The following is a 25,118-nucleotide window of genomic DNA, read 5'->3' as shown; positions in this document are numbered from 1 at the left end:
GAACGCTGGCTCAACATTTGGTGCTGGCTTCAAAGTGCAATGTCCATGGAAAAAGCAGGTATACCAGTATGGAAAAGCAAGACTGGTTTTCCACTGTTGCTCTGTGGCTTTAGTTTGCCCTCCAACCATCTGTCCACACAGGCAACTGTTACTGGGGGAGGGAATACCAGTGTCTCACGTTTTCAAAAGCAACAAATAAATTTTCTCTTACTGAGCTAATACTGCATTTATCAGAACAGCAGCTAAAGCTGTGAATTCTACAATAATAAAATTGTGTTTTTCTTGCTGTAGATAACATCGCCTCAGAACTGGAGAATTTTATGGGTCTGATTGAGACAGTAACAGGGTATGTGAAAATTCGTCATTCCCATGCATTAGTCTCCCTGTCTTTCTTGAAGAACCTGCGGTATATTCTGGGAGAGGAACAGGTGGACGGGTAAGTGTTCAGACATTTGTAGAGGCAATTTCACTTTAATAGAAAGCCAGAGAGAATAAGTCTCCTAAAAAATATTCACATACCATTTATAGAATCTTTTCTTCCACTAATATGCAGTGTTTTTCTCCTAATGAATACCATTGTGCAGTCATCGCTCATTTGGATTACTATCCAAATTAAAATGTTAAATTCAGTATGTTAAAAGTATTTTTGTGGAAACTTTGCTGTTGCTTTTCACTTTAGGTTTTTCTAGAAAGCATCTTTCTATCGTTTGTTCTTTTTGCTCTGTTTGCGAAAAGAGTTTGTTCAGAAACTGTTGGATTTCCTTGCAGTTTTTTACTGTTGGCTTTTATCAGAGTTTTATGGAGAATGTCTGCTGGAAGGAAACTTGAACTTTACTTACCAGGGAGTGCAACTGGAAGTAGCCCAATAGTTTACAAGTTGCAATTGTTTGCAGCTCCTTGAAATGCTGATATTAAATGAATTATCTGTCAAGCAGAAAAAAGACTGGTCAGGAAAAGTAAAGTTGATCTGTGGGTTATATGTTCGTATAATTACAGTGCGTGATATGTTTTGCTGTATCTAACTCCTGTTTTCCTATGATGCTAGGAGATAGTAGGGACAAAAGTTCTTATCTCTGCAAAACTTGAAGTGCTTAGGTGTGGTGATGATTCTCCAGCAACCTGCCTTGCTCTTCCTCTTCCTGAATCAAATAGTCATCCCAGGTTTAAACCAGTGTTCTCTGGGAGAATTAAGCCTCCCTCAGTAATGACAGAACTGTTAAATGAACAATTTGGGGCAATCTTGTAAGAAAAAGTGGTGGGAGGGTCCTGGGAAAGGCTACTTGTTGTCTGATTTATCTGCCCTGACAGGGTAAAGTTACAGCGCGAGGGATTCTTCACAACCTCTGTCGTTCTCTCAGGCTGGTCTTTGGTCAGCCTTAAATTCTTCAAATTCCACCATCTGACAGAGCAAGTCAAAGGGCAGCTCTTCATCCTGCACTTGAACAGCACGCTGTCTTTTTCAGTAAGAACACTGGCTCTGCAGAAAAGCTTGTTTTCTATTTGCAAATCCTAGAGGCTTGTCGCTGCTGAGCACAAGGCTCATTCAGCCCACTTAGGATGCGGCATGCTCTCACAGATACTCCAGTTACCGATTTGTCTTTTATTCTCTCCCCCTCTCTCCTTTGCTCTCTTCAAATTGGAGTTTAGCTTTGTGTTTCAAGTAGTAATTACATTTATGGTACCTTGTATGTCAGCAGGCAGAGCTGATATGAAGGGAAGTGGCAAGTTCTTCGGTCAGATTCCCAAATAGAGAAGTAAATAGGTGCAGCTTTGACGAGGGAAGCAGGGCGGGCTGCGGGAGGTAAAATAGATTATACTAAAGAGCTACTTGTGCTGAAATTCACCCATGCTAGGGAATTACTGCAGTTGCATATTTTGGGTCGGGGGCAGTCTTTTTACTTGGAAAATGCCTAATGTGATTTAGGCATTGCCACGGTCTAAACAGAGTTTCCAAAAATACTAGGTGGAAGTAGGCACCTGGCAAGGAAGGACTGAGCTTGAACAGTTCCGTTGGCAGAGTTATGAACCACAGGGAGGGGGTCTTAACCTGGGAAGTACTGGGCTGCTGGAATAGTAGCTGTTTATGCCAGCATTGCCTCGGGGATGAGAGGGAGTTTAACTTAAGGTCCATTATGATAGTTGTTCATTACACGACTGACCCCACCACCTCTGTCCTTTTTTCTTCTTTTTTTTTTTTTTTTTTTTTTTTTTTTAATTGAACTGGGCTAACAAAACAGTTTCTTCCTTCCTTATTCAGTTGCTGGTGCCTGTCTTGGTTATCACAGAAAATGGAAAATTTAGAGGGGATTTACTTTGTTTTCAGAGTGTTCATCGCCTCTTTTGAACACCCTGTCTGTAGTGCATGTGCTCTCGCAACAAGGAAAAAAATTCTCTCTGTGGTAGGGAACCAGAAATGGAGATGTGCTGGAGGGGTCTCAGTGTCTGATGCAGGAGTTTGGTTCCTAGTCTGGCATTCATGCTGCTGGACTCCTCTGTCCTCTGCTGGGCTGCTGTGTGTGCATTGCTGTCATCAACTGTGGCTGCTGTGAGGCACTTCTCAAAGCATCTCCAGGTTGGGTATCTGGAAAATGAGTAATTTGTGGCCTTCAAGAGCAAGTGAGGTGATGGTGACTGTGGAAGAGTTCCTGTTGTGACACTGACCAGCTGCTGATGTTGTGTTTCAAGTTCTGCAGCAAATTTGGGACAGTCTCAAACACACACCACCCCCCCACCCATTTTCTACATCATTTTGAAGCAGAGGCATCAGTAGCTGTCAGGCTTGTGGGAAGGTGTGAGTAGGTTCTGTAGCTGTTGTATGGCTCCTCACTGAAGACTTCACGGTTTGTTTTCCTGATTATGGTGGATTCAGACAGTCAGCACGAGAGCAGCAAGGCTTGTTCTAGCCGCAGCATTTCAACAAAGCAGTCACCCTGTGTGTGAGAGTGTTTTAGGAATGAGTGACGCCCTCTGGACTGGTAGTAAATGTGGTGGAAGGTATGTGTGCAGTGGCAGGGTCCCAGGGGGAATGCTCCTTGTCTTTGTTTCTGTTTTACAGGAGGCTGTGTAGACACTTTCTCACCTGTCGATGTGTATGTGAAGTTTCAAAAAGGGAATTGGGAAGTTTGCACACTGCGGTGTGAGGCTGGGTTTGTGTGGGGGTTTAAGAAACTCGTCAGTTTACCTTTTCGAACTGGACAAGAAAACACAGAACTTCAGTAAGGGGCATTGCTTCCAAATCCATGGGTTAATATAAAAGCCTCTAGTTTCCTACCCATTTATTTGCCGGTGGAGATGGCGATCCTTGGCCAAAACCAGCTGTTTCTAAGTTGCTTAAAATTTACGTTAGCAGGGTGTGCGTATGTATCTGTTAGAGACAGGTATTCTGTTAGTAACCTCAGTGGTTCTGTTTGAAGTGCTGGTGGGCAAGCACAAGCAAAAGAATATACCACCATTATTAAAACATCCGCAATGTTTTGGAAATTTGATAAATTTCAGGCTTATAAAGAAATGCTGAAGAACAGACCAGTTTTAGAGAGACCTTGAAATGGAGCGTTTTGTTCACGTATTGTCCTCTGCACTGTTCTCCATTGTGGTGGTGTGTTCTATATGTTTGATTCTGTTGTCACGTCCTCGTGAAGGATCAGGGTCACCCCGTGATGCAGGTGTAGAACATGTGCCATGTTAATAGACAGTTTCTAGCCAACATGTGGCATGTTGCATGTATGTAAAGCAATAAGGGTTTTCCTTTTCTCCTGTCCCTTACTGATTGATGTCCCAGCTCTTCACTCTAGTGGGATGTTCTGTCTTTCTCATCACTGTGGCACTGAGAGGCGAACATTTTCTGGTCTGTGTGTCCTGTAGGGTTGCTCACCTTGTCCCACAGTGGTCAGTCCGCCATAAACCTCTACTGCCTGGTCATCTTCTGTAGCCAGCTTATCCACCACTCTCATTCACAGTCCTCTGTCAGTTCTCATTCCCTTTTTGGTGCAAGTCACTTGTCTTTACACATTGCTCTCTTGCTAACAGTGTACCTACCTGGTCATTACCCCTTTCAGGAGCTTTTTGTGTCCTGTACACTGTGGAGGGGGATAAGGGATGATTGAAAGCTTGTTGAAGTGTTTTCATCACCTAGATCTCCTTTTGGTTTGGCTCTCATGTTCTGCCTCATAGCTTTACAGTGGGTGAACGTGCACAGGTGTAGCATTGTGTGCAGATACAGTGTGAGCAGGTTTTTAATGTATCCAGTCAGTAATGAAGTCACTGCGGGTGTTGTGCAGTGGGGGATACGCATCGTGTTGTGGGAATTCTCTCCTGTGGGCGCACATGGGTTATGCAGGTTGCCTTGAGGCTTTTTATGGCAAGCCTGGGACCAGATGTGCCTCCTGTTCCTGCTCAGAGGTTTTGCCCGTCCTTCAGGCCATAATCTCCAGTCATTGCCTTAGTTACTGTCTCCAGGGTTTGATTGGCAGCGCTTTGTTTTCCTACAGTGAATCTTTTATTCTTTCCATGCTATCTTCCTTGGCATCCTGATTTTTTCCGCAGCTGTTAGAGCCGAAGTCTGATATAATCTTTATTTATAACCTAAGCCCTAAGTGCACTCCAGTTGCCCTTTGCTCCACCTTTCAAGCCATGCAGCGCTGCACCTCTCCTGTGACTGAGACTGTGTATAGCCCTCTAAATGTGGTTTCCCTGGTGCTTTGAATGGTGCTGGAATAACTTCCACTAATTGATATTTTCAGTGTATGTATGAAGCCTTAGGACCTGTTTTCTTTGTCTCAGATGGCTGCTCAGACTTGTGTAGATGGCTTTAAAGTATGAGCTGCAGCAGCTCCCAACTCTGGCCCACTTGTGTAAATCGCTACGTGCTTCATTTGCCTCGTTTATTCACACTCTTGAAAGCTTAGTCACATTGCTTAAATATAAGATTTATCTCTACTGTCTAAAGCATAATTGCCACAGTTGTGAGCAGGAGACAGGCTAGGCTGTCAGTAAACATCTGAGGTGGTTTTTATACACACCTCTGTTTATTGTGTTCAATCTGAGTCCAGCTTTTTGGGTCTTCCCTGGAAAGCTTAGTTGCCATCGCTTAATCATGCAGTTAATTATGGTGAAGTGTCATCTTTTCAGCAGTGCACAGGGAGCTGCAGGGATTTTAGTCAGCTGTAACAAGAGTAGTATGTGTCTCAAACACAGGTTTTGGTGATGTCTGTCAAATTCCACATGCAGTTTAGCATCCTTGTTCTCTCCTGGCAAGATGCATTTAAAGCACAAGTATGCGTGTGCTCCCTTGTCAGCTGTGAGCATGTTATTCTCAGCATCCATCTGAAGCAGTACCAGGTATATCAACTTCATTAACAATCAAGTCCCAGATAGTTAGGGGACAGTTAGAAATAGAAAAAAAAAATCTTTTTCACACTATTCTGAAAACACAGTCAACATTTTGGTATGTTATGAGAAGCTGCAACTGTGTCTACACAGATTGCAACCAGAATGTACAATTTTCACTTGAGGTTGGGTGAGGGAGGAATTAATGAAAAATTTCAAATCAAGTAGTTGAAGGAAAATGATAAATGAGTAGTATGTCAGCTTCTTTTGAGCCTCATGGGTTTTCCAACATGTTATGCAGTAACTGTGGTTAAAAGGATTTGTAGAAAGCCTAGTTTAACTATGTTGATGTGGGCTTACCAATGCAAAGTGGCTTGCAGAAGTTGCAAGGCTTTATTGTGTTAATAATGGTTTTTATGTTGATGTACTTAACGTTGGTGGGACTTTCTACAAAAGTATAATAAATGCTGTGTGATGGGTTGGTTTGATTTAGATTCATCAGCTGCACAGACCTTTAACTCATTTTGCAATTGTGCATTCCTGTTCCTACTATTCCAAAATCGAAGTGTCTTTGTAGGTGTTGCCTTGCTGCTGATACAGAGCTTATAATCTTCTGCTGCACCTGCTGTTTTTTGGTTGTGGGTTGTTTGGTTTTTGTTGGTTGGTGTTTTTTTTTTTTTTTCTAATTCAGCACAATTGAGTGGTACCAGGAATTTCTTCTTAATATATACTAGGATTACACACATAACTTTGCATTTAGTATCTGTGGAAATAGAGGATGTTCGTGTTATTCCACTGTTGTGCTCAGGGGCTAGGCTCAGCACATGCTGCTGCCTGCGCTGTTAGTTCTGTACTTTGAAGCATGGATCCTGTGCTGTGCAGTCAGCGCAACTGTTTACTGTCAGGTTTTGATGTGTAGGTGCAATTGTACTTGACACATTGTAGGAAATTTTCATTGAGCCAAGAGGTAAGCTAAGACAGGCAAAGAAATGTCACTATGCAAACTCGTATAGTTGCTTTTGTAAATGTAAGCAAGACAGCTGTGTTCACAATTGTATTTGCAGAACTGCACCATTTGTTTCCTCCCATAAGGTATGTGAGGTTATTGTTTCCCGTTTGCCACAACATGGAAAATCCAGTGTAGAGATCTGCTGTTCAGAGGACATGAATTTATATTTCTCATAGTAGCTTCTATACAATTATTAAAACGCATGTTGGAGCGGGCTTTACATGGTGTGGTGCCAGCCTTGGAGTCCTGTGTTACAGTCATTTCCCTGCGCTCTGACCAAAGTAAGCACTCAGGGAAAACTTGCTACATGGGAGAAGAAAATCCTGTATTCTGCTAAACACTGATTTAACTCTTGGTTATTAAAAGGAAACAGTGTTTTAAAATTTTCTTATTTTAAGGTATTCTTCATTGGAATTTGCTATGAATTAAAACCAGTATTTTTTCTTCAAAAATTTCCTTCTAGGAATTATTCTTTCTATGTGCTTGACAACCACAATCTTCAGCAGCTGTGGGACTGGAACCATCATAACTTGACGATCAAGGAGGGGAAAATGTACTTTGCATTTAATCCTAAACTGTGTGTTTCTGAGATTTACCGTATGGAGGAAGTTTCAGGAACCAAGGGACGACAAAGCAAAGGAGATATAAATCCAAGGAACAATGGAGAGAGAGCATCTTGTAAGTAAAAAAACCAAAAAAAAAAAATCTCAAGGTTAACTGCATAGGAGGGTGTCACAAAAAAACACCCAAACACACTGCCATGTTGCTGACCATTGCAATAGTTAAAGTTTAGAAATTACAGTAGACTTTCAGTTGTTCTACTTTTTCAGTTTTTAAAATGTAGCTGTGAGAGTCTGTTTGCATGCGTGAAAATGAGGTGGTTACGTAGTCACCAATTCATCTATAAAAACCATTCAATGAAGATGACTGCTTTCCAAACACCTTTTTTTTTGTGGCAGCAGCATCCTATAACAACAGGAACATACCTGGGAAACGAGAAATAAAATCTAGTGTTTTGGTATATCCAAGGAGGAACAGTTTCTCAGTTTCCATCACAAATGTACATCATTATAGCTATTTTACTCTCTGATATCTACTGTTTCTTGATACTAATGAGGGTGCTGAATAACGATTGCATAGACACCAAAACAAACTGTTTCTGTTATGTTCAAGCTTAATTTCAGCTCCTGCCAAATATTGTACCTGATTGCTAGAAATGCTTGTAAACTGTTTTCTGTGCTTTATTTTCAAATTATTTGCTTTTGAATTGGTAACACTTTTTAGTGCTCTGCACTATTCCTAAACTTCGGTGTCTCTGCATTTAATTTTGGATTCTGCAACGGTTAAAGCTATTGGAAAGTCCTCTTTTGGCTTTGGTGGTCTGCACATCAGGTCTCCAGGTGTAACCAACACATTTAAAAGCAGTCGCTCATCTAGGAATTAAGATGACAGAATGCTTACAGACTTGACCTCATGATCAAACTGTTAGAACTGACGGTGCATTTTTCTTTGGTCTATTTGTGGTGTTCTTGGAGCCGAGTAAATTAAAATGGGTCTTGTGTATAAGTCAAGTCCCCTTGTCCTGGATGGTGTTTACAAAACTAGGACACGTACTCTGCTGAATGTCTCTTTAGGCCTGATGCATAAATGCAGATGGCATGGATCCTTGTTGTAAGCACACTCCATTCTTTGCACATTCAATAGAGCAAAGGCTTGCAGTCCTGGAGGAGTTACAGACACACAGCCAGTCCTTACTATCACTGAGGCTAGTGCCAGCCGCTGCCTGTTTTTTTTTAAAAAAACATTACAGAAAGCTTTCTGACTCTGAGAAGGGGAAAAGAATCAACAAAAGCTAAACTGCCTTTGAAAAGATAGCACCAATAGTGCCAGTGTACATGAGGGTGAAAACCCCTTTATTTTCAGAGGTTTCTGTGGAACATAAGAAACTAACTCACAGTTGACACTTAGAACACTATTTCTTCATCCAAGAATTAGTTTTTAAAATGCTATTTTGTTTTGAATTGGAAAGCTCAGTGAGTTGGTAGTGGGAAGCCATTCATTTCAAAGCTTGCCGGCTTCCATCCAGCTCTGTTCAGAAGAGTAGCTGGAAGCTGCTGCCATCAAATGGTTGTGCCGTATATGAACTGAGTTTTGGAGTTCTTGGTCCGGCCTCATGAGTGGGAATGTGAACTCCTTTGTCCTTTCCATGTTGTCCATTCCCCAGCAAAACAAATTGTAGTTGTCAAAAGTTGTCCCGGAAAGTGAGAATGTAGAGGCCAGGTACAGTTCTGCATGTGCCTTGGAGTTCAGTGATGAATTCAGTGCTTTTAAATCAGTCGTGTGAATATACAGGACTTCCACTCCTCACTCGGGGAGAGTCTGAAGTAGTTTTCAAGAGCTTTCTGATGATGCATTGAAAGAAAATCTACTTCAGAGAAAGTAACAAGTAGCTCCAGCACATTCTGAAATGATTGCCCAGGTCACTGCTTACCCTTAAGCACTCAAATGTAGTAGGATGAAATATGAAGCTCTACAGAGACAAAGGCTGCTGTATACTGTGGTATCACAGGCGTTACTGGAAAGGCTAATTAGCTAAAACTGATACCTAAGAAACAGGAAAAACTGACGGGTGATGTGATGCTCTGTCCTGTCCTGTCCTTCTGTATTGCAGGTGAAAGCCACATTCTGCGTTTCGTTTCCAACACTACGCTCAAGAATCGGATTAAACTAACATGGGAACGGTATCGCCCTCCAGATTATAGAGATCTCATTAGTTTCACTGTTTACTACAAAGAAGCGTAAGTAGACGTCGTCAGAGGCTAACTGGGGCAGTCTGAGAGGTAGTAGACAGTTCTGTTCTGACTGTTGGATAGCTCGTCCAGTTTGCATATTTCACCCTCAAGTCCTGCTTTTGTTCAAGTGCTTTTCTTGGTGGAGCAAGAGAGGATGGCTTTGATTGAAGCTTACAAATGGATTCCAAATCCAGGGGTCTAATGCGGAGCTCTTCTAAGTCATGTTCACTGAGATATTTCCTTCTCAAGTTGTAGTACTGACTAGAGAGTACCACAGGTCAGGAGTTTGCCCAATCATCTTGACGACATGTCTGCTCAGGGTTTGGGGTTATTTAGATTATCTAGCTTTGGTAGTTTTCTGTATTACTGTCTCCTGATAATGAAGGAGCGAGGTGGTTAATGGAGAGAGCCCGATTTCTTGGGAGGTGTCTCTCTGCCTTTGCACATGCTCGTAGTGTCTCAAATTTAAAGTAGTAAAAAATAAAAATGAGCACACTAATACTCTCCAAGCAGTATGGAGGTGTGAAAAGGGAGGTTCAGAATGCTGGTAATGACATACGGAGCAAGGCTGCGAGACACAGAAGCACAGATCGTTATGTCCAGCGTGGCTTGAAAAAGAATGTCATTGTGATGGTGTACTGTGGTGCAGTAAACTTAGTGCTGATGAGTCTATAGTAACTAATGACAAGATTAGTACTTTATGTCCTCTTGCAGCAGTGTTGCAAGGTAGGAAAAGCAGGACTGCATGACTACTATAATGTGCTTGTATTGTGTGGAAATAAAAGGGGGGGAAAAAAGCCTGTTGGATGGACTAGTCAAGTCCAGTCATGGAAGTTAGCGTTGTTTATGGTAAAAAGCTCACCCACCATCAATAACTGTTCTGAGCTGCTTCTGTTTCATATATGCTTAGCTGAAGTCTAAATATGTCTGAAGCGTTTCACTGTCTGTTTGGATAAAAAAAGGTAAATTCAGCCTTTTCATGGAGAACTTTACCTTATTGCAATAAGCAGCTAAAGCTGAACTCTGATTTTGTATTGCCTGGAAATAAATACAGATTTTATTCTGTTTTATTCTGCTATGGAAGGCTAGTAAGCTTTATTTGTTTTATTGAGCAACATTGTAGTGAGGCACACTTAAAAATATATGACAATTTTAAAGAAAAAATAAATATCTTGTACTATTTTTTACCTTTAATGTTTCAGACCATTCAAAAATGTGACAGAGTACGATGGGCAAGATGCGTGTGGCTCTAATAGCTGGAACATGGTCGATGTTGACCTGCCACCAAACAAAGAGAACAACCCTGGAATTCTACTGCAGGGATTGAAACCTTGGACTCAATATGCCATTTATGTCAAGGCTGTTACCCTCACAATGATGGAAAACCACCATATTCATGGAGCAAAAAGTGAAATTGTATATATCCGAACCAATGCTGCAGGTGAGATCTTGGGCTCTTGGGTAAGAGGTTGGTAATGCTGCAAGTTTGCTTATTGTATTATTATGCAAGTTCTATTGTTAATACAGAAGTTTAATTTATGTGCAGATGACATGCATAATGCTAGAAGGTTTCAGTAATTATGAAAGCAGCATTAAGATTTGAATTAGAACTGTGGTGGTTTATACTTTATTTTCATTGGGAACTGTGTGAGTGTTTTGGAGTTAGGATTCCAGACTTTGTTCTGCTGGTCAAGGTAAACTGAAGTACGGCTTGGGATTGCAGCTGTATGTGGTTGCAGTCGAACCCTTAGTAAGTGTTGTTAGTGGGTCATAAGTAGAAAATCTTTTCTTTGAAATAGGATAGTGTTTTTTTTCTTGCAGTCTAGAAATGGATTGGGATTCACTTCAAAAGCTTGCATCGAAATACACTGGAGATGCCGTAGATGTAAATACTTCCCTTTTTCTTTTTCGTCCTCCAGTGCCCTCCATTCCCTTGGATGTTATTTCAGCATCCAACTCCTCATCCCAACTGATTGTGAAATGGAATCCTCCCTCTCTTCCCAATGGCAACCTTTCATACTACATCGTGCGATGGCAGCAGCAGCCTCAGGACAGTTACCTTTACAGACACAATTACTGCTCCAAAGGTAGGAAAACAAAACACGCTTGTGTTGAAATGCCTGTGACTCAGCCTGCCGGTGCGCTTTTACTGACCAGAGCTAAAGCCTGTACCCTGCTTTGCAACTCTTTTGTGTGTAACAGCAAGTAGAAAGGAATGGGTAAACATGGGATTATTGCTGTATTTGTAATACAGAGAGAAAAGAAACGAGCTGCCTCTGTTCTTCTCTTTTAAGATAAAGTCCCAATTCGAAGATATGCTGATGGGACCATTGATACAGAAGAAGCTACTGAACCCACCAAGCCAGAGGGATGTGGTGGAGAAAAAGGACCTTGTTGTGCTTGTCCCAAGACAGAGGCAGAAAAGCAAGCTGAGAAGGAAGAAGCAGAGTACCGGAAAGTCTTTGAGAACTTCCTTCACAACTCCATCTTTGTCCCCAGGTAATGGACTTTGGACACTTTCTCTTTGCAAGTGGGGCTAATAATGAGAATTTCCTAGAGCTGAGGCTTCCTGGACATGAAAGTATACATAGATAACACCTGAAACACATAGACATCACCTTTCCTTTTATGCGATACAATCCGCAGCCTTACTTTGCAGTTTCTTTTTATTATTTTTGTATCTTTCTCAGTTTTAGCTAATAGTGAGTGTTCTTAGCTGTGTCATTGAAGGACTTTAGTGATGCTTTCTTTTCCAAGTCAAGAGTCACTTGAGGAGCTCTTTGTCTATAAGGATTTCGGAGGTGAGCAACATGTGGCAGACAAAATGTTTCAAATGTGATCTTTCTCTGAATAGCCATTTAAGTGCTTGTGTTCCTAATCTGAAGATTTATTTGGCTTTGAAATGGAGGGCATAGTCACCTCACAGAATTGAAACTGGTCTTCCTTTCTCACTGCACTAATTGCAAAGGGCGTATTGGTTTCCTGGGTCTGTGCTGCAGAGAAGTATTAAATACGCCCACTCCTCCATGATAAACACGACCGCTTACACATTAAGTGGAATAGTAATGATTTTATGCTGCAACATAGAGTAGTTACTACTGAATTAATTGGCGATTTTGATCCTTGAGTTTCCAATTTATCCTTCATGTAAGCTGTTCTTGCTTTAGATAATTGGATCCTGGGGCCTAGCACACAGTGCGTAGCTGTTATGTTACAGTCTATAAGCAATCAGATTTTAGTCGTGTATGTTATCTTGTTGTCTTTGTTGGCAGGTGAAGTGTATGGTGTAGTGTTGTGTTTGAGAACTCGAAAGTGTATGGTTGCTGCTCATTAAAAATGGTTGATGCTACACTCTGTTGTGGTTTTTTGGACCTTTATTCAAGGATGTGTTGGGTTGACTTGTTTGGGGTCGGGACTGTGATATGTGCAGTGCTTCTTGGCATTATCCAGAAAATTAGGAACTAAGTACTGTCTCTCTTTGGAAGTGGTACGTGTTCTGTCTGAGCTGGGTTTGAGTCACACGTAGCATTTGTGGTTGAACTTCTGCAGCGTTTCCCTACTGATGTTGAGAACCAGCAGCAAAGATGAGGTACAGAGAAGTAACAGCCACCGTAACTGGCCAGGGTGTAATTCCTGAGCAAAGTGAAAAGTTTGTAAATGTGATCTGATTTTGAACTTCATGAAATAGCACTGCAAGGAGTTTTGAAAGGCACATATTGGGTCTAAACTATTTGCAAGTCTGTTGCAAAGGAATTTTTCTATTTCACCAAAGCTTTGTCATTTAAAATGTTACCTACGCTCAAATTCTCTTGCATTCCCCCCCTCCCAAAGGAAATTCATAGAACCTTGAACTCGGTAACAAACAAACTGTCCAATTCACAAAGAATTTCCTGATAACTTGTCTGTTTCCCTTTTTTCTTAACTTACTGTCATAAGGGTATGTTTTGTCAAGAGCAAGGGCAGATAAGGAAAGTACAATGCTGAGAAAATAGCTGCATAGCCAAGCAACTTTAAAGAGGCTGTATGTCAGGGAAATTAAAGATTATGAGCTAGTGAGACATCTCCATGGGACAAATCTAAGCAGTTCATTACTTGCTGATGCCTTTTTTTTTTTTCTGTTCTTTTCACTTTCTTTCCCAAGGGAGATTGTAATTGATGTGTTAATGCAAGCCTCAATAGTGGTATTTGTTTCCAGTGTTGTACCTGTCTCCAGGAAATTATGAAAGAGATGCAGCATATAATACAGCATGAAAATATTTGACTGAATGGCTTTAAGGTTGTTCAAAAAACCTGTTGATCTAATCTTGTGTGCAACTTCTGGATGACCCCAAGTGTATTACTGCAGTGGTGAGGTAGCTTTCAAACATTAGGACTGGTTAGTCTTGAAAATTCACAACCACAGGAGGAGGAGTTATTCTTCAAGTTTTTTGGTTCTCTAATGAGCAGGATGAGACGGCCTCTGTGTGTAGCAGAAGGTATTTGAGAAGTAACGTAAAAATTGCCATAAAGTATGAGAAGTCCTAGTTTTATGTTAATGACCCACCTTTTTTTTTTCAATTTGATTTTGTTTTTTATAGTGTTATTTTTAGTTTTTGTCTTGCATTTCTCTTCCTTCCTCTCCCTTAACAGTATAGATGAATTCTCATGTTTTTATCTCTAGACTTTTTCTTATTTCCTTGGATGCTTGTTTTTTGTCTTTATCTGTGCCTTTCATGAAAGCAGGAAGCTGCTTGACCAAAAAGCAGTGGTGTCAAATCTCTTGATGTTTTAATCATGTTTGCCTTGTGGTTATCCTGCAGGTCTTTTTTTCTTTCTGATAGAACTGTAGTTTTCTCAGCAAGTTTTGTGTTGCTTTATCTTTTCCCCCAAAGGCAAGGTAGGCCTGTAATACTTCTGGGTTTTTTTCCTCTTCCACCCAGATACCACCAAAGAGTTGAAACTTCATGCATCCCATAAAAGCAGTAATAGGTTAAGTCATGCTTTTTGGGTTCTTGCATTGGCATATGCTTTTGTTGTTGGCATCCCATGCGCTTTTAGTGGTTCAGAAGTTCTTTTTCACTGAGTTAAAGCAGTAAATGAATACTCATCTTCAGCAAGGTGAATAGGTTTAGTAATGTCCATAAATACCAGTGTAAAGGAGGTGCAAGTGCTTACCTCTCCTATGAAATTCCCCCATACCCCACAGACAAGTTAAGACATTTGCTTGTATGTTGCTAAAAAACAATTTCTTCGTAACTTAGGAAGCTTTTTTTCCTTCTCTTCGTTTATTTCTGTGCTGTGGTTTACATGGCATCTGAGAGTGTCAAAACGACTACCGAAGACATAGTAAAAGGATTTTGGAAAATTTTGTAGTGAAGTCCTAAAAAAAAATTTCATCCAACCTCTGCCAGAAGATTTCAAAACCAAGTCAGCCTGGTTTTGGCTCTGTCTGCAGCATGCTGTTTTGTGGCTGAGTGTACTAAGACAGTATATTTGACAGTGAATGAACTTCTCCTGTTGAGTCATCTTCCTGTTGTGTGAGGGAGGCCCTAGCTGCCTGGTTTGTAACTCGCTCTCTCATAGAAATGTGTTAGACTTCACCTCTGTCCCTGATAACCTTGCACTGACCTGGTGCTACAGGGGCACTGGCTAAGGGATTTCAGGTGGGCTAGGATTCAAGCCAGAGCTGTTTTTGTAGTGTGACTCTTACATTCTTCTTTAACTCCCCAGGTGCATTGCTTTCCAGGTGTGAGCAGTCCTGCAGACCACGGAGACTGAAAGAGCAGGAGCTGGAGAAGCCAGCTTGCCCTCTGTAGTTAGTGCCCCTGTGCAAAACAGCCTTGGATCTGACACAAGACCAAGTGACAAGTCAAACGTGTGGCAGTCATGTGTTGGTTAGCTAATACCATCCAGATGATTGTAAGAGTATTTTCATATTGACGCTTGCGCTGATCGTCAGGCCTGTCCACTGCAACAGTTTCTTAGAATGACAAAGTAGTAGTGTTGCTGTAAATCCTCAAATTTTTAACTCTGCCTAAATTTCATACGGATGCCAGTAAAGCAAAGCAAACTGCTCGGTGAACTCTTTGCTATACACAGTATTAGTGCTGTATTTTCTCATATAAGAAGATTGTTCCTTTGCAGAGCTTTTGGGTGAGAGAAGTAGATACAGATTACCACACGTTAGCAGTGGTTAACATTCGCAGTCTTCAGCCGCCTTCCAAAGTTTCGTTTCTCAGCACAATACATTCAAAGGTCTGTAATTTCATTGCAACTGAAAAGAAAGTTCAACCTATTGAGAGTTAGCTTTGCTTGTCCAGCAAACCTCAAATCAATTTTTTCTTCAAACCTTTTCAACCTTTAGCATCAACATAACTGTCATTAAATACTAATCTAGGCAACAGTGAAGCTATTTTTGCTATCTGGTTTATTGTGTGAGGTCAGAAGTTTGTGTGTGAATCTTGGGGCACAGTGTGAGCTTCAGAGTTTTGGTTGGTTTCTGACCAGACGAGAGGGTAATGGGATGTACTGACGTCCTGCAGGTTCAGGTTGAGAGAAAGCTTTCATCTTCTTTTGCAGTTTCCTTTATTTATCTTTTTTAATAGCAGAGTTACCCGTTTTACCGGGTCTTTTTGCACAGTTTCCCTGGAGCTGGCGAAAAACCAGATTCTCTCTAAAGAGACCTTTTCTGTACCTACCTGTCTGCTTCACAGACCCGATCGGAAGCGGAGGGACGTGTTCCGAATCGCAAATGCCACTTTGGCTGCTCGAAACAGGAATGCGACTGGGACAGATCACTTCACCAACGCTTCTGACACAGAGGAGAGTGAGGTGGAATACCCGTTCTTTGAGACCAAAGTGGATGGCAAGGAGAGAACTGTGATCTCCCATCTCCAGCCTTTTACTCTTTACCGCATTGATATTCACAGCTGCAACCATGAAGCTGACACGCTTGGTTGTAGTGCTTCCAACTTTGTCTTTGCAAGAACCATGCCTTCAGGTACGCTCTCACAAGTATACAGCTTCGTTTTATTTTCTGGGGAGAGATCCATCTCGGGGAGGATGTACTGTACGAAAACATTGGGGTATAATAAAAAAATTCTATGCAAGAAGATAAACTGGAACTATATAAAACTTTGTTACAGTAGTTTAATGTCCTTGACTGGTCTCTTGTGTGTACTGAGCGAGACATACTGAGCCTGTCCTGTGATCGGGAGAAGGGTAGAAGTGCGTGCATTGACTACTGAGACAATTATGAGAGAATCTGTTTCCCAGATATACAGGTGAGACCCACAGACATGGTGGGTTCAAAGGTTTTATCCTGCAGTTCCCTGTACGCTGAATGGAGACAGGGGAACATTTCTCAGCTAATGTTTAGTTTTGCTGTGTTCACTCTGAACTGTTTGCAGATGTTAGTTTTGCTGGTGGGAATGTTTGCCAAATGTTTCTTCCGTCACAGAATGACCATGCATTTGTCCAGCCTGGAAACAGGAGGGCTACTGTGTTGCTTTGTGCCCAATCGCTGGCATCTAGAGTATTTCAAATAGGAGGCATTGAATGCTCTACTCGTGTTTGGGACTTCTACAGATTGTACTTCTTCTGAGAAGAATAGAGATGATTTTAGTGTAAGCTCATTGCATCCAGCAAAGAGCTTCTGACTCTAGCAGATGTCTGGGAATATTTGATGCAGAATGGTAGCAATTTTGTTTTGTTTCTGGAAGGAAAGAGTATCATAATCCAGATCCAGCTGTGCCTGTAAAAAAGCAAAAAGTATTGCTTATTTCAAGGAAATAAGGAAATCTGTGAGATCAGGGAAAAGGAAATAAGTGTTCCCAGATTTTTAGCGCATGGCTCTGAAAATTAAAGGCTAAACAATTCTGTTTTCTTCTAAACTTATCAACTGTATTTTTTAAGAATTGGTCTTTTTTTCTTAGACTGAAATGGTCTTTATATTTCTGTTAAATTTTGAATAAACCACATAAAATTATCAGGAATTAAATAGGGATAAAGCAGTTCCTGAATTGCGATGAGACTTGGCTTCAAGCTGTGCTAAGTTTCCTAAGATGGAGTGTTTTAGGAAAGGGATGTCAGTGGGGCAGACCTGGTGCGTTCATAGCTGCTTGCAGACAGGTATCCCACATTTGGTGGGAACGGCCACCAGCACCGTTTTGGTGTGGTGCAAAGTTTGGAAGAAAGAATCAGATGCTGATAAACAGGGGTTTTTTGGCACCCTGAGCGCAGTGACTAACACAGAGCCCATACCTGGTGAAGCTGTGTATGCTGCGCTGTTTTTCTGGCCACCAGCAGTTCAGGGACGGCTAATCTCTCCAGTGGGCCCCTAGCCCAATGTGTTTTGTTCTCTGCATCTTTGAATAGTGCCCACTGCAATGCTTTGATGCCTACAGAGTACTAAGAACCTCTTATTTTCCTCAGCTGTTGCCGAAGTTCCTGTTTCAGACATAGGTATTCTTCTCACATTGCTTGTAAATATTTTACAGAGGGAGCAGATAACATTCCAGGAACAGTAGCATGGGAAGCAAAAGAAGAAAACACTGTCTACCTGAAGTGGTTAGAGCCTGTGAATCCAAATGGGCTGATACTAATGTATGAAATCAAATATGGTCAGCATGGAGAGGTGAGGATTTGACATGTGTCTGTTAAGAGTTACGTCTTGTAACTCATAATTTATACACAAGGTGGGATCTTTCTTAACATGCTTCTGTGCAGTGCAGCAGACCAAAGATAGAAACTGTGATTTCAAACACCCAGCATCAACCAGCGTGCCCTTCATTTTGTTTATTTTGATGGTTTTTTAATTCCACTTACCTCCTTAAGGTGCGTGAAGAACAGCTAATCAGATGGGGCTTTTACTTAGAAAAACTAGCTTAGCCTGCAGCTGTATTGTTTTCTCAAGAGTGAAGGAATGTGAAGATACTAACATGAACTGTAAACTGCTTTTTTTGTTTTAGGAAAAGCGGGAATGTGTTTCCAGGCAGGAATACAAGAAGCTTGGAGGAGCTAAACTCACTCATCTGAACCCTGGAAACTATTCTGCTAGAGTTCAGGCCACTTCGTTGGCTGGAAATGGGTCATGGACTGAGCCAGTCTCTTTCTATGTGCAACCCAAATGTAAGACAAAAATGGGTTTTGGCTGTGTCAAACTGGGGGACTACTGTCTTTTTTTAATAATTCCTGATGTTTACGTATGTAGCTGGGTGCATGAGCCTCTTGCCTATACTCTGAATACTCCTCTTATTTACTGATGGTTCTTTGGGAACTCTTTCCTGTTCCATTTTTTTTTTTGGCAAGTGTTGACAATCCAGGAGGTGTATCTGAGGTGTGGTCCTTTTCTTTTGTGCAAAATGCATGCATTTCCACACTGTTGTAGCTTCCTGTGATGTGCAGCTATGTTGGGAATGTAATGTTAGCCATAACATGGAGCTGGATTGTACAAAACCCTGGCAATAAGGCACACCTGCTTTAAATTGCAAAATAATTCAAGAAGCAAATCATTTGTTTAGATTTTTGGCTGGCAGATTTTTTTTGAATATCAAAACGCTTTTTCATATGACCTACTCCGAGTGATGTTACATAAAGATAACATCCTGATGCTGGTCCTGGCAGTGGGAATGGTTTATACTTTGGAAGAACACCACCGTAGTGTCCACAGAGACCCCATCAAGAACTTCCGTATTTAGTTGTAGAGCAGATGTACCCACAGAAAACTGAAACCCCCATCTTCTGTTCCTTTTTGGATTTCGAATTGCTGGACTTGGAAGAACTTGAAGTTAAGAGCAGTGTGTGTATATTCTGAATATAAGTATCAGTGTTTGCAAGTTGAACAAAAGGTGGAAAAAAGGTGAATATGCAAGTAAATAATTACATATTGTTCACTGAGGAATCTAAGTCCTTAAGCATAACTTGTGAAACCCCAGACAGATGCTGTTCTGTACAAAATTGATGCTTTTTACTGTCTGTTTCCTTGTTCTACTCATCTGCAGTCAGGGAGCGTTTCTGAGTACATTTTTCCACATCAGACAAGGAAATGAGTACTTTGATTTCTTCCCTGTATGGAAATACACTGAGTGGGTTTTGAATGTTTCTTTGTTAATGGAGATTTTATACAAACCCTAATACAATTGTTTTCTTGTTGGTTGCAGCAGCAAACTATGGGAACTTCCTGCACTTGATAATAGTGCTCCCTATTGCTTTCCTGCTCATCATTGGGGGACTGCTGATAATGCTGTATGTCTTTAACAAAAAGAGGTGAGTTGTATATGCTCTACATTACAACTGCAGGAGAGGAATGCTTATTTTCAAATCTGTGCTCGTAGAGCAAGTTACAAATTAAAAAGAGAAATGGCATTCAGAGGACTCGAGAAGCTGAAGTAGATTCTGCCTTGTTGGTGTGTAAAAGGGGGTGGTTTAGAGTTACCAGTGAGCATCTGGCTGCTGCTTGAGATATGAAGAGGCTTTTTATTACAGTATCATGTTTGAGAGGGAAGAGGAGGGCTTGTCAGGAACATATCTACTGGGACAATGATGGCAGACACTGAACCTATATCATCAGAAGATTTGACTGAAGTATGAGTCAGTATAAATCACAGAAACTTAGTTCTGTTTAGGCTAATTTGATTTCTTGCAAATTCTAGAGGTTTTTTGAAGTCTTTATATCCACTTGAAAAATTACTTTCTGGACAGAGCAGTCTTGGGAGCAGTTCTATTAATCTGTTTTCCTCAGTTTTCTTTTTTGTAACTAGTTTGTTTCTTTTTTAATCTATTTAATTGAAATAAATAATGATAACTTAATAGAAGTCAGTGCAAATGTTCAGCCTTGCAACTTTCTAGGTATGGAGATTTTTTATTACACTCATAAATTATGCTCGTTGAGTATCCTGTTATTTCCAGCTTTAAGTCACTTGTAGTATCGCAGACAGTAGTACCAGTTCTTCTCAAGTACTCTAGAAAGGGCTTTATATCTAGTGAAGTACAATAGCTGCTTGGCCTTCCCTTGGGCTCTCCTAGGTGAAATGCCTGATAACTACTTCTTCAAACTGTTGTTCTAACCCACAAGAAAGTTTTGTCTTTGATTTTTTGACAGCTGGTTGATAATGTGATTTCTACAGCCTGCCTTCTGCAAGAGCTCTCACACTGAATTAATAAATCTTATTCTGAAAATCACCCCGCATTACCCCAGTAAAACTGGGCGGGGAAGGACACAGCTAGGGACAGTATGCGTGTGTTTGTAAAATAAAATAGAAACACTTATAAAATAGTTGAATGGGATTTCACATTGAAAACAGCCTTGCACTTTGCTAGATCACCTCTCTCCCACAGTAGAGCAGATGATGTCAAAGTGTGTTCGCAGCCCCAAGTCTCCTGGGTTGTATTACTGTACAGCAGCCTTTCTTAAACGAAGTTTACTCAGCAGCTCAAAGTACCTTGTGTTTACGTTTTTCTGGTACTGGTTTGGCGTAGAGAAGGCTGCAGTTTTCCTGGGAAAGCTATTCTGGGATGTTTTCCCATTGATTATGTGAGGTAAAATAAGAAATCGGGTTGTCCCCTTTGTCTGAAAAGCTCTCCACATACAGTACATAATACTCTGTGGTTGAGCAAATGGTGGAAAAGCTGTAGAAGAGGTGGTCTGAAATTTACTTAGGCTTAAAGATTAAAAAAGAAAAAATATATTTCAACAGGAACAGTGACAGACTGGGCAATGGAGTACTTTATGCTTCTGTGAACCCCGAGTACTTCAGCGCTTCAGATGGTAAGTGTGGCCATACGCTTGTGATGCTTTTACTTTCGCATAGTCTGTATCTGACTTTGAAAGGTATGAAACTCTGAAAGGGATGTTGTAAAACACCTTTCTCTCTTTGTTTTATTAGCATAGCCATGGAATCCATCACTGATAATAAGTGAATGTCACCTGTCTATTGAAACTGGGGAGTTTCTGAGGGTTTTTTTCTGTAGATTATTCAGCTGAGGCTAATTTGGATGCATTAGTTTCACTGTCAGATTATCTACTCATCCAGTGGTGTTTTCACTGGAGTGAAGGAGGAATTCATGAATTAATCTTTAATGTTTGCCCTTTTAAGCCCTGTTTTGACCTATTGGAACAAACCCGCTGCTTGTTTCTGGGTACTGCTCATGTGGAAAAGGGTAGCGCTTAAAAAATACTTTCTCCTTACTTCCCATGTCAATAAAGCTCTCCAACAACCTTTCACAGTTAGAGAAAGAGAAAAGCAATATTCTGGGCTTCTAGACACACCACATGCAGAAATTTTGTCGTAAAATGAACTCGGATGTTTAGTGTAATTCATATTTGTTTCTCTTATCTGGAGTATAGATAACCCTGTTTGTCTCTAGCTGGCAAACTGTTTTCTTTAAAGCTAGTTTCAGACTGCCCTAATGTATTTGTGACTGATGTATATATTTGGCAATGACAGTATTCAGAGGTTTTAGACTGTGGCAGTGTTTAGATCCCAGCTGGTGTATTGGTGCTGAGTGCTCCGCTAAAAGAGCGAAATAACTGTAGTTCTAAAATCAGATGTGGGGGGTTGGGGGGCATCTTTAATTTCTTAAAGTTTTCTGTGAGAGACACAATGTGGATCATGCTCAAGTGTTTAAAACCATCCAGGAAATAAAAATTCTTTAAAGCAAAATTGCTGTTGCTAGAACAGTGTGCTTTCTTAGTTTTGCTTTCCGTATGTCTGTGTTACTTTCCTGTACTTCACCACTGCAGGAAGCTGTGCCTGCTGATGGTGTAGATGAGCTTGCCAGTTCTTGTCTTGCTGTCCCTGAGCAGCAGCAGGACCTGAATAGCTTGGCAGTCCAGGGATCCTCGGCGTCTCCAGAAAGCCCTTGTGCTGTGATTGTTGTAGAATGGAGAACTCTGGAAATTCAGCTTTCTGGCTAAATGAATGAAGTAAAAAAATAATACAAAAAGCAACTGTGTTCTTACTGGAACCCTTGCTTGTTAGATAATTAATCCCCACCCCCACCTTGAGGTGTGGTTGTCTGTAATGAGCATGGGCCTGTACTGTATGGATTATGTGCCTGTGGAGCTCTTCGAGCGCAGGAGGAAATTGGAATATTAGATTAATTTCCTTGAGGCATCATTTCTTCTGCTTATGGTTTAGTTTGGTGCTACTGCTGTAGGCTTCTTGCCAGAACAGTGTTTCCAAAAGCCCCCAGGAGGCTCATGGGTTGAGCTGGAGTAGCAGTGGAAGACTTTATGGTTATTTTTTTATAGCAGCACCGTTAGGGTTAAAGGTCTGTCAGTGTTCATGCTATAATCCTCTATTTTTGCATCCTGTCATTTCACCCATCCAGAGCATGTGACACAACTGTCCCCTCCTTCAGTGACTGATAGGCAGCAGCATCAGTGACTACTCGGATGTCTTCTTGCCTGAGGCAGTCCTCCCTCGTGGCAGTCACCTTCTGAGATCTCTCTTCTGCCTCAGATCAAAGACTTGCAGCGGCAGCAAGTTCTGCCTTTACTGGTGCAACAGTGTGTGTGCAAGTGATTAGAATAGTTTCATGCGAAGAGCCTACTAGATCAGAGAGTCTGTTTCCCTCTAGTCATAAAATCAATCTGTTTAATGGAGAATACAGCAGGCACTGAACTGATACAGATGATCAAGTATCTTTGATGCTGTCTGGAGGAATTAGAAAATCAAGGATCCCAAGAAAAGCTCAGGCCTGAAGTATTGATTCAGGCCTCTTTCCCACCCTTGTTTTGTGCTTTGAGGTTCCTTATTTTTGTCCCCTTGCATCAGTAGCCTAGTGAGGCCACTTCAGGTCCATCTACACATTTCTTCAAGATTGTTGGCGTGCCAAGCATCTACTTACCTATGTCTGGGAAAGACCACGGACTATTTACATGTATGGTGCAAGGTCTCAGCATTGTGCGTAGCGTTTTTTACAGTAAAATTGTTTGGGCAGTTGGTATCGTAAAGCAGTGAGTGATCGCACCACTCGCAGAAGTGAAACACGTGGCCTGTTTTTTCTCTCCTTAGTGTATGTTCCAGATGAATGGGAGGTGCCCCGTGAGAAGATCACCATGTGTCGGGAGCTTGGGCAGGGCTCCTTTGGAATGGTGTACGAGGGGATAGCCAAGGGAGTGGTGAAGGACGAGCCGGAGACCCGGGTGGCCATCAAGACCGTCAATGAGTCCGCAAGCATGCGTGAGAGGATAGAGTTCTTAAACGAGGCCTCGGTAATGAAGGAGTTCAACTGTCACCACGTGGTAAGTCATGAAAATGTAACGAGGCTGTGGTGCTTATTGGCGTGAGGGCGGCCAGGGCATGTCTTCGCTCACTGAAGTGGGAACTTGGAATTCTAGCTTCAGCTCTGCGCTACTTGATAATATTGTGAAACAGGAGTCAGAAGGTGGAATCGAATCTACTTTCAAACCTTTCCCACAGGTTCACAGGTATTTGGGGCTACATATCAACATGAGTAACGATTACTGCAGTTTAATTAGCTGTATTTGTAACTGAACATTTGTTTTTCTCTTCCAGGTTCGGCTGCTTGGCGTTGTTTCTCAGGGCCAGCCTACGCTGGTTATTATGGAGCTGATGACACGTGGAGACCTCAAAAGTTACTTGAGATCATTGAGGCCAGACACAGAGGTGAGTCGTGAGCCGCTGGATGTTTTTTTCTTTCTTCAGTTAGAATCGTCTTGAATGAAACAGCATCACGTTGGAAGCAGCAGGCAATTACCCTTTCTTGTCCTTCTCCTTAAGCTTTAATAACAAAACATGGGCTGCTCTGATTTGCAACACCTTTGTTTCATGAGGTAGCCATTGCAAACAGTCATGTACTGCATGGAGTAGGTCCCTTCCTGTGTTACTGCGTCCTGTTTTCCAGATTTGGATTAAGTCTCTTGTCTAATTTAATTTCTTGTCAAGATGTTAAACAAAAAATTGGCTATATGAAGGGTGCATGTTTGGGTAGTTGTTTCATGTTGTATACCCTGCCTACTGTCTCTGCTGGAAAGTAAAAATCTAGTATCTTAGCTAATATGTCTAGTCTAACACATTGACCATCAGTGTAACAGCTACAATTGCCACATATGATACAGGGTCTGAAGAATATAGATGACGCATAGGTCACTTGCCACTGAAATCATAGTGTAGACTATATAGGAAATTAGCTCAGCAGCTTTTGTCCTTGGTCTAGAAATTCTGATGTGAGTAACTTAAAGGAACAGAACACGAGCATTATATGTGCACAAGAGAATGAGGGCACTGCACGTAGCAAGAACAGTTGCTTGAGAGATTGGATACAGAAAATAACCATACTGAGTACAGGATTCAGAAAATGCCAAAGTAAACAACTAGCATTTATTATTATTAATGTTTCAGCTTATACGAAATAGTTTTGGTTGAATTCAACAAAGTTGATAAAAAAGACAGTGGTATTATATAGAAATTACCAAAACGAAGAGCTCTGTACCTGGCTTTTCTGTCTTGTATGCTGATGCTCTCCAAAGCAGTCTGAATTTAGGCCTGTGCCTAAATTCCTTGCCTTCCTTGATATGCATGTAAAGCATGGAATAAAGTCATCTGAGGACCTGTATGAGGAGGAAGGCATGATGCTTCGACAAGGTGTGGATGGAGGACTTGCCTGACCGCTGGCATTACTGATAATTTAACCATGCAGCTTCCATACCTATGCCCCCTGGGGATTCAACTCATGGTGGTCCATCTGGGCTTTCTTGGTTGGATCTTCTGGGCTCCCATGAGGTATGTTGCACTCAGCTCTTGGGAGCCTGGAAGTAGTGGGTATGTCTTGTTATCGCAACACAAAGTAACACAGTTTGAAAGTGGTTGCGGGACTGGACACGAACACTTTCCGTGGAAGGCTGGGTAAGGGACTGTTTAATCTCTGGGTGGGAATGTGAAGAAGTTCAGTGACTCGATCTGTGCGCTTTAGGATCTTTGTCATTAGCAGCATTTAGTATGTAACGCCATGGTTGCGGTTTACTCCGTCAGCGATAGTTATTCAGA

General features: G+C 41.4%; 1 protein-coding gene across 2 annotated transcripts in view; it reads left to right on the top strand.

The window, feature by feature from the left end:
• IGF1R (insulin like growth factor 1 receptor) overlaps positions 1 to 25,118 on the top strand; it is a 194,940-nt gene that overhangs the window by 147,897 nt on the left and 21,925 nt on the right. Inside the window, exons 5-17 of one of the 2 annotated variants that reach the window (XM_005242437.4) lie at positions 292 to 436; positions 6,798 to 7,012; positions 9,006 to 9,132; positions 10,329 to 10,567; positions 11,046 to 11,213; positions 11,421 to 11,625; positions 15,819 to 16,105; positions 17,604 to 17,740; positions 18,075 to 18,234; positions 19,269 to 19,371; positions 20,802 to 20,872; positions 23,124 to 23,353; positions 23,628 to 23,738. In XM_005242437.4, the coding sequence (XP_005242494.2) occupies positions 292 to 436; positions 6,798 to 7,012; positions 9,006 to 9,132; positions 10,329 to 10,567; positions 11,046 to 11,213; positions 11,421 to 11,625; positions 15,819 to 16,105; positions 17,604 to 17,740; positions 18,075 to 18,234; positions 19,269 to 19,371; positions 20,802 to 20,872; positions 23,124 to 23,353; positions 23,628 to 23,738 (2,198 nt within the window). Of the gene's footprint in view, positions 1 to 291; positions 437 to 6,797; positions 7,013 to 9,005; positions 9,133 to 10,328; positions 10,568 to 11,045; positions 11,214 to 11,420; positions 11,626 to 15,818; positions 16,106 to 17,603; positions 17,741 to 18,074; positions 18,235 to 19,265; positions 19,372 to 20,801; positions 20,873 to 23,123; positions 23,354 to 23,627; positions 23,739 to 25,118 lie in introns of both variants that reach the window. The other variant, XM_005242436.4, reaches the window with a different exon arrangement.

This window comes from Falco peregrinus, chromosome 1 (assembly GCF_023634155.1).
Source record: "Falco peregrinus isolate bFalPer1 chromosome 1, bFalPer1.pri, whole genome shotgun sequence".
In the NCBI taxonomy this organism is placed as follows: Eukaryota; Metazoa; Chordata; class Aves; order Falconiformes; family Falconidae; genus Falco; species Falco peregrinus.
This window is presented reverse-complemented; position numbering and strand designations above follow the sequence as displayed.